Source organism: Perca fluviatilis, chromosome 3 (assembly GCF_010015445.1).
Source record: "Perca fluviatilis chromosome 3, GENO_Pfluv_1.0, whole genome shotgun sequence".
Taxonomy (NCBI): domain Eukaryota; kingdom Metazoa; phylum Chordata; class Actinopteri; order Perciformes; family Percidae; genus Perca; species Perca fluviatilis.
Genome location: NC_053114.1, coordinates 46,155,056 through 46,169,518, shown reverse-complemented (window position 1 = coordinate 46,169,518; position 14,463 = coordinate 46,155,056). Strand labels below are relative to the sequence as shown.

Below are 14,463 nucleotides of genomic sequence, written 5' to 3'. Positions count from 1 at the left end.
CCATCAAGAGCAAGCATTAGCAGTGGCTGTCGCGACAGTGGCAAGGAAAAACTCCCTTTTAGGAAGTAACCTCGGCAGACCCAGACTCTTGGTAGGCGGTGTCTGACGGGCCGGTTGGGGGTGTGATGAACAGTGGCAATAATAGTCACATTAAAGGTCACAGTGACCTCGAAGGTTATCGTGGAAGTTCATGTCATAGCAGGGCACATCGTGTCATACTGAGTAGTGCAGTCCCCTATACCGGATCCAGACTACTCTGTGAATAGGAACATCACAGCAGGGCGTTGCGGGATGTAACGTGGCGCTGCAGAGCATGGGTGGATGCGGCGGATGCAGCAGGATGCAGCAGGATGCAGTAGGATGCAGCAGGATGCAGCAGGATGCAGCAGGATGCGGCCGGGATTTGCAGAGAATCACAGAGCATAGCTCTGCGAAGAAGAAACATAAGGACTCCGGGGAGTAAACTCCCCAGAGCTAGATTAGTAACAAGCAATTCTGGGACAGGATGCATACAGAAGTAACAAGTAGAGATGAGAGAGCAGCTCAGTGTGTCATAGGAAGGAAACAGCCTCCCCTGCAGTCTAGAATTATAATAGCATAACTAACTACGAGGAGAAGCAGGTGGGCCGGGTTAGGTGGACGCTGCAACTCCTCACTCCCTAACTATAAGCTTTGTCAAAGAGGAGGGTTTTCAGTTTACTCTTGAATGTGGCGACGGTGTTCGCCCCTCGAACCCAGACTGGAAGCTGGTTCCACAGAAGCGAGCCTGATAGCTGAAGGCCCTGGCCCCCAGTCTACTTCCAGAGACTCTAGGAACCAGCGTGGGGCCCCGCATTCCGGAGCGCAGTACCCTAGTGGGACAATAAGGTACTAAGAGCTCTTCTAGGTATGATGGTGCTTGACCATTTAGAGCTTTGTAAGTCAGGAGGAGGATTTTAAATTCGTCCTAGACTTCACAGGAAGCCAATGCAGAGAAGCTAATACAGGAGAAATATGATCTCTTCTCTTAGTTCTCGTCAGAACACGTGCTGCAGCATTCTGGATCAGCTGGAGAGCCTTAAGGGACTTATTTGGGCAACCTGATAATAAGGAATTGCAGTAATCTAGTCTAGAAGTAACGAATGCATGGACTAGTTTTTCAGCAACATTCTGAGACAGGATATTCCTGATTTTGGCAATGTTACGAAGATGGAAAAAGGCTATTCTTGAGGTTTGTTTTAAATGGGCGTTGAAGGATATATCCTGATCAAAAATAACTCCCAAATTTCTGACCGCAGTGCTGGAGGCCAGGGCAATACCATCCAGAGTAGCTATATCTTTCTCGAAAACGAGTTCGGCAGTGCGTGTTGGTCCTATCACAATAACTTCCGTTTTGTCTGAGTTTAACATCAGGAAGTTGTGGGTCATCCAGGATTTTATATCCTCAACACACGTTTGAAGTCTTGCTAACTGACCACTTTCATCTGGCTTAATTGACAGATATAATTGGGTATCGCTCTGCAGCAGTGATAATTAATTGAGTGTTTCCTAATAATATGTCCTAGAGGAAGCATATATAAGGAAAATAGAATTGGTCCAAGCACTGAGCCTTGAGGAACGCATGGCTGACTTTGGCGTGCTTGGAGGGTTTATCGTTAAATGTTAACAAATTGGGATCGCTCAGAGAAATAAGACTTAAACCATTTTAGTGCAGTTCCTTTAATTCCGACTAAGTGTTCTAATCTCTGTAACAGGATTGTATGATCAATAGTGTCAAAAGCAGCACTAAGATCTAGTAAAACAAGAATGTAGACAAGTCCTTTGTCTGCAGCTGTTAGAAGGTCGTTAGTAATTTTCACCAGTGCCGTCTCTGTGCTATGATTCTTTCTAAATCCTGATTGAAAATCATCAAATAAACTGTTGCTATGTAGAAAATCACATAACTGATTATCAACCACCTTCTCAAGGATCTTGGATAGAAAGGGAAGGTTAGATATAGGTCTATAGTTTGCTAAGACCTCAGGATCCAGGGTCGGTTTTTTCAGAAGAGGTTTTATCACAGCTATTTTAAATGACTGCGGTACATAACCTGTTAATAAGGACATATTGATCATATCTAGTAGTGAAGTGTTTACCACGGGTAACGCTTCTTTGAGTAGCCTCGTTGGGATGGGGTCCAAGAGACAGGTAGATGGCTTAGCTGAGGATATCTTTAACATTAATTGTTGAAGGTCTATAGGATAAAAGCAGTCTAAGTATATGTCCGGATTAGTCGTTCGTTCTAGCGGTCCTGTATTTAAAGATGAACTGTTAGAAGTTGAGGGCAAAAGGTGATTAATTTTATCTCTAATTGTTATAATTTTATCATTGAAGAAGCTCATGAAGTCATCACTACTCAGAGCTAGAGGAATAGATGGCTCAGTAGAGCTGTGACTGTCTGTCAGCCTGGCTACAGTGCTGAAAAGAAACCTTGGGTTGTTCTTATTTTCTTCTATTAGTGAAGAGTAATAGTCTGATCTGGCTTTTCTTAAGGCCTTCCTATAGGTTTTGAGACTTTCTTGCCAATCCAGACGGGATTCTTCCACTTTGGTGGAGCGCCACTTACCCTCGAGGTTTCGCAAGACTTGTTTCAATCTGCGAGTTTGTTCGTTATACCAAGGAGCTTTTTCCTTCGCCTATCGTTTCCTTTTTGAGAGGAGCGACAGAGTCCAAGGTCGTTCCGAGGGCAAGTCGCAGCACCGTCCACAAATGCATCAACCCGAGAGGGACTGAGGTTAACATAGAGGTCCTCTGTTATTCTAAGGCACGACATAGAGTCAAATGCTGTTGTAATATCTTCCTTAAATTTAGCTATAGCACTGTCAGATAGGCATCTAGTGTAGAAGCCATTATCTAGTTTAGTATGGTCAGGTAGCAAGAATTCAAAAGTAATTAAAAAATGATCTGATAATACCAAATTCTGCGGAAATATTCTTAAGTCCTCAATTTCAATACCATATGCCAGCACAAGGTCGAGGGTGTGGTTAAAACAGTGCGTCGCCTTGTGCACAGTCTGACTGAAACCGATTGAATCCAGTAATGTGTTGAAAGCAGTAGTAAGGCTATTGCTGTCAACGTCCACATGGATATTAAAATCACCTACAATAAGTACTTTGTCTGATTTAAGGACTACACATGATAAAAACTCTGAGAATTCAGATAAAAATTCAGAATACGGACCTGGAGCTCGGTAGACAACAACAAATATAATTGGCTGTTCTGATTTCCGTGTTGGATGTTGAAGATTAAGAACAAGGCTTTCAAAAGAGTTATAATTCAGTTTGGGTTTAGGATTAATTAACAGGCTTGAATCAAATATGGCTGCAACTCCCCCTCCTCGGCCGGAGCCTCTAGGAATTTGAGTATTAATATGACTGGGAGGAGTCGCTTCATTTAGACTAACATAATTTTATTTATAGTATCAAATCATAACACGAGTTATCTCGAGACACTTTACAGATAGAGTAGGTCTAGACCACACTCTATAATTTACAAAGCCCCAACAATTACAACAATTACAGTAATTCCCTCAAGAGCAAGCAGTGCGACAGTGGCGAGGAAAAACTCCCTCTTGGGAAGAAACCTGGGACAGACCTCAGCGCTGTTGTGGCGGTGTCTGACGATGCCGGTTGTAACAGTGATAAACAGGATTAATAATGGAACATTAATAATCGAATAATAAGTAGTCAAGTAGCGTAGTGCAGCCATGTGTTGCGCCAAGGATAAGAACAAGAATAATCTTTATTGTCTACTTCAGGGGTTTTCAAATTGGGTGAATGTGAGCCTTCCCTTAGAGTTGGTAAGGACAGCCGAGCCCCCCCTTCCCCAAAATCCCATCCGCCTGCCCTAACCCACACACGCCTCTGCAGTAAATGCCATCTTTTGTGTGTTTGATGAGTTTCAATAACTGATAACCTGTAAATATTGTTTTTATATTGTATTTGAAGACATTTTATTGTATATATAACTTTTGTATATATAACTTATATAACTCAGGCTTTCTGTATTACTTTCATCTATTTATTCTCCTTTAGATCGACTTTTCTAATTATATCTGAGTCAGCACACATGTAGCCTATAGGCATCATTTACTCCTCCCTCCTCTTTTTCATCCTTTGTTGAGGAAGTAACCTCAATTATACATTATTTATTTTAATTTATTAATAAACCCCTGGACTGTAATATTTCAGATGTTTGAGCAAGATTTCTATGCCCAAAACTTTGTGCACATTCAAAATATAACTCATCCCATCTGTGTTCTCAGAGATTTGGAGGAGTTGTGATATTTTGTGAAAAATAAAGTTATAATAGGCTATTACAAGTTATAATATTACAAAATTATAACTAACCCTAACCCAATTATTCATGAATCATATCTTCACCAGACACTCTAAACTCCATGGACCATAAAGTCTGTCTGAAGCTGTTTCTTTGCAAGCAGCAGCACCTTCAATGCATTCCACCATCTCATTGTGACTGAAACTGTGTGTGTGTATCTGTGTGTGTCTGTGTATGTGTGTCTGTGTGTGTGTGCTTGTCTGTGTGAGTGTGTGTGTCTGTGTGTGTGTGTGTGTGAGTGTGAGTGTGTGTATCTCTGTGTGTCTATGTGTGTGTGTGTGTGTGTGTGTAAACAGGAACTGGTGTGCGTTTGTGGTGACGAAGACGGTGAGCTGCATGGTTGAGGATGGAGTGGAAGCGTTTGTGAAGCCTGATTATCATCCCTGTAGCTGGGGGAGCGGCCAGTGCAACAGGGTGGTTCTGTGAGTACACACACACACACACACACACACACACACACACACACACACACACACAGACACACACATACACACAGAAACACACACACACACACACACACACACACACTGTATCTGTCTCTCAGTCATTATCTGTCTCTCGTGTCGCAGCTACCGGACCTACACGGAGGCCTACACACACACACACACACACACAGACACACAGACATAACACACACACACACACACACACACACACACACACACACACACACACACACACACACACACACACACACACACACACACACACTGTATTTGTCTCTCAGTCATTATCTGTCCCTCGTGTCTCTGCAGCTACCGGACCTACACGAGGCCTACACACACACACACACACACACACAGACACACACACAGACACACACACACACACACACACACACACACACACACACACACACACACACTGTATCTGTCTCTCAGTCATTATCTGTCTCTCGTGTCTCGGCAGCTACCGGACCTACACGAGGCCGCGATACAAGGTCGCCTACAAAATGCTCACGGAGATGGAGTGGAAGTGTTGCCATGGTTACAGCGGAGAGGACTGCAACGACGGTCCAATCGGAGGAGCGGGAACGCAGATTTCCACCACCAGACCTCAACCCAGACCGGGACATGGAGGGACAAACTACGGACAGGGAGGTGGGACAAACTATGCACAGGGAGGAGGGACAAACTACGGACAGGGAGGTGGGACAAACTATGGACAGGGAGGAGGGACAAACTACGGACAGGGAGGTGGGACAAACTACGGACAGGGAGGAGGGACAAACTATGGACAGGGAGGTGGGACAAACTACGGACAGGGAAGAGGGACAAACTACGGACAGGGAGGAGGGACAAACTACGGACAGGGAGGTGGGAAAAACTACGGACAGGGAAGAGGGACAAACTACGGACAGGGAGTTGGGACAAACTACGGACAGGGAAGAGGGACAAACTATGGACAGGGAGGAGGGACAAACTATGGACAGGGAGGTGGGACAAACTACGGACAGGGAAGAGGGACAAACTATGGACAGGGAGTTGGGACAAACTACGGACAGGGAAGAGGGACAAACTACGGACAGGGAGGTGGGACAAACTACGGACAGGGAGGAGGGACAAACTATGGACAGGGAGGTGGGACAAACTACGGACAGGGAGGTGGGACAAACTACGGACAGGGAGGAGGGACAAACTATGGACAGGGAGGTGGGACAAACTACGGACAGGGAAGAGGGACAAACTACGGACAGGGAGGAGGGACAAACTACGGACAGGGAAGAGGGACAAACTATGGACAGGGAGGTGGGACAAACTACGGACAGGGAAGAGGGACAAACTATGGAAAGGGAGGTGGGACAAACTACGAACAGGGAAGAGGGACACACTATGGACAGGGAGGTGGGACAAACTACGGACAGGGAGGTGAGTGAAAAACGCAGAATGCTGGTTGCGAAAAGTTGAGCCTGAGTCAACATTTGGAGAAACGCAGCACTGTGTCCCGCTGTCATGTACCAGAGATCACACTTGTGGGGGTGTTTTGAGGCAGTGTGAGAGTCCCATGCAGGAAACAGGAAACATCACAGCCTCTATTGCTGCCACAAGAAAGTTTTTGAATGATATCCTGTCCTATTTATTTGACCCTTTTGAACAAAAATCTCTAGAAAGATTCCTTATTTCCAAAAGAAAAGATATTTGATGTGCCTGACTGTGGCTGAGCCTGAAACATAAAACCTGTGAGGACTGCTGTTCCTCAGTTGTAGTTACTAAGATATATAGTTTATATAGTTATATAGTTTATATAGTTATTTTACAGGAGCAGGGACCTACACCATGTGGCACAAGTTCTCCCAGTTACACCAACATGAAAATCGTTTTTTTAATCTTTTTTGGATGGAACACACACCTTCACATGAGACAATAGATCCAGTCAGTAAACCAGCCATGATCATGTAGGGAACAGAGTTCTACATTAAACCTGAAACAGTAAGTTCATTTAAAACACTGACCACTGAACTATCCTGTTGTTTGTCTTCATTGTCTTCTGATCAGACTTTAGTACCAAACATGCAGGACATCTCAATCTATACCACAGAAACAGGAAGTCATCTGTGAGCTGTGCTGACCTCTGCTGGTGACCAGCAGGAATTACTCTACTCATGTGTCAGATGCAGGGCCTGAAGTTAACTTTTTTGACCACCAGCCACTGTGGCAGGTGGATTTAAAATTCCACCTGCCACAGTGACTTTTTACCAGCCAGACTTTTTTTGCCTCATAAAGGTGAAAAACAGGAATTGCTGTGTCTCTATGATCCTATCCTGTCCTATTCATGGTAGCCTAGGGGCCCGGTGTTGGCTCTTTACGCCACTGCATATAAGAGATGAGATGACAAAATCAGGAGTAGCCTACGCGCACCACAACAACAAAAAAACACTGGTGAATGTGGACCATAACACATGAAAAAACACACAAGGGCAGTCCCTCCAGGATTTCACACTCTATTTTTCAGATTGTTGCGGCCCAAAATGCCTAATTTTGCGGGAGCTTTTGTAAAAAATTGCGATACAAGTTGCAATGTCTTTTGTATAATTCTTTAAAAATAAAAAGGAAACTTGTTTTGGGGAGAATAATAATTATTACTATTAATTAATTACTCTGGGCTGAGATTTCCTAGGAACCTTACCAAAAGGCTCAGGATGCTGCAAATGTTAGTATAATATGAAAATGGCTGGTGGATTTAAGACAAAAAATTATAATTTATTGAATTAATCAAATTTGAACATATCTGTCACTGTCAGTGGCTAGTTGATCTTTACATTGTTAGTTAATTTCCTCCTGGCCTGGGACACACACACACACACACACACACACACACACACACACACACACACACACACACACACACACACACACACACACACACACACACACACACACACACACACACACACACTCCTGGGCTGGGACATATTCATACGGTTAGATAAAGTACTTATTGGACTTTAACTTATCATTGCACTTACAATAACAAGCGTAGCTGTCCTCAATTTAGGTCATCCGGTACGTCTCATCTCCGTTTTTTCCTGCATCCATCGTGTGTGTCTGTGTCTGTGTGTGTGCACGTCAGTCGCGAGGGAAATGGAGCAGCCCAGGACAGGATTGAAACGGCAGCAGCTTCCAGCGACTTTAGAGTGAAAAAAACATTACAGCGTACATTGATGTTAAAATGTATACAGATTGGCAGGACGGTCTGAAATGTTTTGCACGGTCTTTCGCTGTACGTTTTGTTGGTAAATGTGAGATGTTCCAGTCACACACATTTCATCTTCCTAACAGAAACAAGGAAATTAATTTGACCCGTTCTCACTACTGCTTGGTCAGTGGCTGCACATGGGACTGCTGGGATTGCCTGCTTACTGATAGTTGCGTGTCTGAATCACTCAATTCTCATTGGCTACCTGCCAATGTGGCAGGTAGATTGACAGTGTTACCCGCCAATTGCAAAATTCACCCGCATTTGGCTGGTGGTCGGGTCTTAATTTCATGCCCTGGTCAGATAATAATAATAATACATTTAATTTGTAATGCACTTTATATTTACGCAAATCCCAAAGTGCTACATGATAGTGCTAAAAATTATATAAACACACGGAGAGCATGAAAAAAAGTAAATAAAAGGAAAAGGGCACGAGTTCACTCAAAAGCTCTCCTAAAAAGGTGGGTTTTAAGGCCACGTTTAAAAGCATCCATGTGTGGCCCCGGCTTCTTCTCCATGTGACTGTAAAAGCTTCTGTGATTGGAGCTCTGAAGTTGCTGCTTTCTTTTCTTCCAGGGCGAGTTGACAATGAGAAGATGAGGCAGCTGGAAGAGAAGATCCAAAGTTTGACCAAAAACCTCCAGGACCTTCAGTCCACCATGAACGAACACCTTCAACAGGAAGTCAACAAACCAGGCATCAGCGGAGGAGGAACATCTTCAGGAGGAAGAAACCCCGCTGATGCGGCCCAGCCAGAGATTAAAGACACGATTCACAGCATTCAGACGAAACTGGACCAGCTGGACAACCGCACACAGGTGAGTCGCTGGTTCCTTCTTCATCTGTGAGCCGAAGACTTTATTCACAGAACACATGTAATATTTGTTTTATTTTTCCTCTAAGTCGAGGTGTTACCTGACAGACAATTTGCTTTAAACTCAAAAGTCAAACTCAGACACATCAGTATGAGGGGCCATCAGGGGAATTTATTCACAGTTACCTCACACACACATACAATTAAAATGCTTTCACAAACACACAACAGAAATGCTTTCATATACACTACTGAAAAACTATACTCTCACATACTATACTGGAACCTCACACACATACAAGTAAAACACTACTCAATCACTATCATTTACAATACTGAAACATTCTCCCATACATTACTGAAACACTAGGATTTCACGTTTAATAGTGTATAAGAGAGCATTTGAGAAGTGTGTATGAGGAGCATCAGAGCATTGGAAAGTTGATTATGATGTATGACCAGAGGGACTTCTGGGCCATTAGGATCAATAATAAAAGGGAACATTACTAATTCTATTTATAACATCATTGTAGTTGGCTTTTGTGCAACCATCAGTGTTAAGGTTAGTCTAACCAGTCCACATCAGGGGTCTGGCGTTTTACCCAAACCTGATGAAGAGTGGACAGATCATTTAATGTGGCGTGTGTGAATAAGTTACAGTTGGTTTATCTTTCTGTAAAGATAAGCAGAGGTTGGTGCAGCTTTGTCTTCACAACTGTCCTGTAGGTTAAATGTCTTAGCTCCAACAAAAACATGATAAAAGTTTAGTTTTAATGTTTAATGAGAGCTGTAGCTGAAGTGTCTCTGCTCCAACCAACTCATGACAAAACTTGTTTTTATGTTTTTAGGCCCATGATAAAACCCTGGTCAGCATTAACAACCACCTGGTGAACGGGAAAGGGAACGCCCTGGATGGAGGTCTGTCTGGAGGAGGACTGAGCGGTGGGAGGCTGAACTCACTGAAGGAGGAGATCCTGAGGGAGTTAGAGAGCCGGGTATCACTGTCCTGCTCCTCCTGTCAGGTATCGCATCAACCTCATAATAATCCCAAAAAAACATTAACGCATCAATGACCTTCCTTCAGACTTAAGTGTATGAAATAGAAATAAATAAATAAAATAAAATAAATTAAATAACTTAAAAGAAAACATGAACAGTGCAGTGGAAGTTAAACCCATTTGTGGGTCAGTAAGATGGTTCATTGTGTGTGTTTTTCAGGCCGGTGTGGAGGATCTGCGCCGACAGCAGCAGCAGGACAAAGAGAGGATTCAAGCTCTGGAGAAGCAGCTAAATGCCATGGACGTTCGGTATCGTCAGAGCCTGGATGGGCTGCGTCAGGAGGTGGTGCGCTTGCAAGGATGCTGTGACACCGTCAACGACCTACGAAAACGCGTCACTGATGCCGAACGCAAGATCAGCTCCGCCTCAGAGAACTTTGATGTTCTGCAGAACCGTCTGGACAGGGAGCTCAGCGGAGGAGGAGGCAGCAACAACGAGAACGGTGGCTTCGGTGGAGGAGGGTTTGGTGGTGGAGGAGGAACTGGGGGAGGGGGGAGGGATGTTGTGGTGACGGAGGAAAGACTGGACAATCGTCTGAAGGACCTGGAACGGCGGGTCAACAACACCTTGCAGCAGACAGAGCAGAGCTGCTCGCACCTAGAGAACGACCTGAAGGACTACTTCCACAGAGAACTGGGGGACCTGCGGACAGTATTCCTGGACCGGTTTGATGACCAAGCCTTCAGGATCGCAGACGTGGAGCTGGACGTGGGACAGGTGAAGGAGAGAGTGAGCGACCAAGACAAGAGGCTATCTAAGCTGGAAAACAACACTTTGCTCATCAGCCAGAGACTGAAAAACTGCAGCTGTGCAGGGACTGAAGGAGACCTGGGAGATGGAGGAGGATTTACAGGGGGATCTACTGGGGGATCTACAGGAGGATCTACTGGGGGATCTACGGGGGGATCTAAAGGAGGATCTACAGGAGGAGGTACAGGAGGAGGATTATCTGGGACAGGAGGAGAAAGTACAACAGAGAAATCACTGGAGTGGAGAGTGATCGCCAATGAGGATCGTATTCGACACTTTAACACTGAACTGAAAGATCTGTCAGTGTCTGGAGACTCTCTGCACGACAAGGTAAGTGACAACTGTGGAGTATGAGGAAACAGCAAATTTCCCTAAAAAAGATTCTTACCAACATGAAATCACAGGATAGAATAAAAAAACTTAGATGAGAATGTCAGAGGACTCTTACATTCCAAATCAGTTTCCCTCCCTCATAAACAAATATGTAATAATAAAATATTTGAACACATAAAAAGCAGCATGTCAAGGTTTTCAGATAGTTGCTCTCAAATATATATTTAAAGGAACGCAACATTCTTTGGATTTAGTTTATATTGTGACCCATATTTCATCTTTATCCTTTGTTTATATTTTTGTATCATGAAATACTGAACCATGATCAACACGATAACTCTCACTGAGGAGTAACTGACATTACTTCTGTGGGATTACACTGATTTCAGGTCTCTAAAAGAAACTCAGATAAAACTGATGTGAATTAAATTGTTGTTATATCACATAATGTGAATTGTCCCTCAGGTTGTGGACCTCAGCCATGACGTCCGTAAGATCAAATCTCTGACCGGGGATCACGGGGAACACTTTAACCGAATTGTTACTGAGGTGGAGCTTCTGGGGCAGGACTGCGAGTTGTGTGGGAAGGTAGAAGATGAGCTGCAAAGGCTGAAAAATCAATCCCAGGATGCACTGGGGCGCATGCACAGCCAAATCAACAGACTCCAGATCAGACTGGATTTAGGAGGAGAAGGCTGCTTCCAGATCTGTTCACAGTTGGAGGATGAAGTCCGCCTGCTACGAGACGATGTCAGGAGATGCACCGGCCAATGTAAGACCAGCCCGGCCACGCCCACAGGTCAGACAAACCAATCAAATGATTTTCTACTAAACCACACCCACAGAGTTACTGTTGCCAACTGGTTTACAGTCACAGTGGCCAACCAGTCCTCCAAATCTCCCCTCTAATCCGACCCACAGGAGCGTTTCATAAATTAACGCCTCCCTAGTGGTGGAAGGAAATACTCATATCAAAACCAGAGAATGTAATGGTTGTGTGTTAACATTGATTTTAAGTCATTTGTGAACTCAGGAAGCGATGCAGCAGTAATGTGGATGGCTAGCAGAAATCGAAATAGATTAAGAAAAGGGTCTTTTGAATATCAAGTTTAGTTTCAAAGCCCTTCCAGATGGTTCTCTCCACAAGTTATCTGTACTGTCGATGTTAAACGAGTTACCACCAGAACACCACTGGAGCATTAAAAACTAGAACAATATCCCTTTTAACGTACATTTACAACAGACTAACAATGTGCCATAAATTTGTGTTTAACATGAGTTAACTTTGGACAATCATGAGATTAATTGAGATTAAATATTTTCTTTTTGCGAAAAGATGCTATAAACTGACTCATGCTATTTAAACGATCCTCCTTGTGGGATGGACTAGCTGCTTCATGTTTTAATATAAGGTTTTTTTTTAATGTAAAGATGATTAAAGTTGTATGCAAACTAAACCCCCTCTAGGTGGTGGTTCTGGTAGCGTTGGTGGTACCGGCAGACCTGGGTTGGATGCTGAGAAGCCTTTAGATGGCCACAGTGTGATTGGAGGCTCCATCAACAACAACCAGCTGAAGACGCTGCAGGGTGAACTCTCTGAGGTCATCCTCACCTTTAGTTCCATCAACGACACCCTGAAGGGGTTCGAACACACGGTGCAGAAACATGGTAGCGTCATCACTGACCTCGGTGAGCCTGGTTCAGTAACACCAACTCTATGCTTTCTAAACTTCACCTCTTTTGGCTAACGTTCATCGTTCAATCTCTGACAGGAAACACAAAGGATAAGATAATTTCTGAGCTGGACAAGATCCAGCAAGAGATGACGGAGCACATCGAGGAGAGCGGCAACCGCCTGGACGAGCGATGGACCGGGATGTCCGGCGGTTCAAGAGCACGATCCTAGTGGAGATTGGAGACTGTAAGAGGTCTGGAGACGGGCTGGAGAAGAGGCTTTCCAAGTTGGAGGGAGTCTGTGGGAGGCTGGACGGTGTCTCTGACTCCATCCTCAAGATCAAGGAAGGTACAGTATGTTTTCATGTGAAATTTGTTACTGTAATGCCAGAGAAGTAAAGTCAGTTAGTCCCCAGTAAGACTGTTCGTGGTTCAATATTTCATGATACATAAATATAAACAATGGACATACATGAACTATGGGTCACAATATAAGCTAAATCTGAAGATTGATGGCTTCCTTTACATATATTAAAGTGTAAATGTGTTCAAATGTTTAGATCCTGAAGATTGAGGAAGGTACAGCTCATTTTGATGAGTCTTTCTGTATTTCCCCTTTATAATGCTTCAGCAAACCTTTTACATTTCCATATACACAAACTGGATTGGCAGAAAAGCAGGTTCAGCAGATGGAGTCTCTATGTTCTGATGTGTTGTGTCCTGTGTTTAGGACTGAACCGACACGTGTCGAGTCTGTGGACTTGTGTTTCTGGTCTGAATGAGTCGGTTGTCCATCACGGAGGAATCATGGACTTCATTCAGAAGAACCAGGACGATGTCTACAGCAGGATGAAGAACCTGAACTCAAGCATGAACCAGTTCCTCAGAGATCTGCAGGGTTCCTCTGTGAATGGCCTGTCCGGTGAGCTGGACACTGTTCTATTTTATTTTTCTTCTTCTACTCAACTAATGAGTTTAGAGTTGATGAGTTCTGTTACACACCATCTCTCACTGAGATGCTGCTGCTCAATGTTTGATTCTGAAATTTTGTTTTGCTGTGATAAATTTTAAAATAAACTGCCTGCTAACATGCTAACATGGTAACACACTTCCCTGTCACTCATAAACTTTGTGATATTAACAGACAGAAGGAATGATGGGTATGCTTTTATAATTTTTATTTATTTAACCTTTATTTATACAGGTAATCTCATTGAGACACATTCTCAGGAGAGACCAGTTAGGGACCACAGACAACATGACTTACAGACAGACAAACAGATTACAATATTATATATACAAAATTTAACAAATAGTATATACAATACAATATTTCAAGTGCTAAGTAGACTTAAAACACTACAATTCTAAAAACAAGAGAGAAATTGTATCATTTTTGTATCATTTGTATCAAATCAAAGATTAGCAGCATTTTAGACTTGTGTTCATATCATTCTGATCATTACACATCCCTAACCCTAACTCTATTTCTGATTCTGATTCTGATCACACAGGCCTGCCTGGACCTCCAGGACCCCCGGGACCCCGAGGAGAGAGAGGTTATAATGGGCCTCCTGGACGTCAAGGTGAAAATGGACCCCGAGGTCTGCCCGGTACGATAGATGTTTTTACATATTTATATGATATGTAATAAGTGAATTTCCCCATTGTGGGATAAATAAAGTATTATCTAATCTAAATCTATTCTAATGATATCACGAAGGAAGAAACATTTAGATGGAGGCAGTAAAAGTCTATACGGCTCATATGAGACCCAG

At 43.5% G+C, this 14,463-nt stretch overlaps 1 protein-coding gene across 1 annotated transcript in view; it reads left to right on the top strand.

Annotated features, from left to right (window-relative positions):
• Nucleotides 1-14,463, top strand: part of LOC120555951 (EMILIN-1-like) — a 39,319-nt gene that overhangs the window by 14,784 nt on the left and 10,072 nt on the right. Inside the window, 11 exon segments of the mRNA XM_039795172.1 lie at nucleotides 4,653-4,778; nucleotides 5,266-5,456; nucleotides 8,632-8,873; nucleotides 9,718-9,891; nucleotides 10,088-11,008; nucleotides 11,477-11,810; nucleotides 12,479-12,700; nucleotides 12,784-12,872; nucleotides 12,875-13,034; nucleotides 13,416-13,607; nucleotides 14,200-14,298. Of these exon segments, the coding sequence (XP_039651106.1) occupies nucleotides 4,693-4,778; nucleotides 5,266-5,456; nucleotides 8,632-8,873; nucleotides 9,718-9,891; nucleotides 10,088-11,008; nucleotides 11,477-11,810; nucleotides 12,479-12,700; nucleotides 12,784-12,872; nucleotides 12,875-13,034; nucleotides 13,416-13,607; nucleotides 14,200-14,298 (2,710 nt within the window). The 5' untranslated portion in view covers nucleotides 4,653-4,692.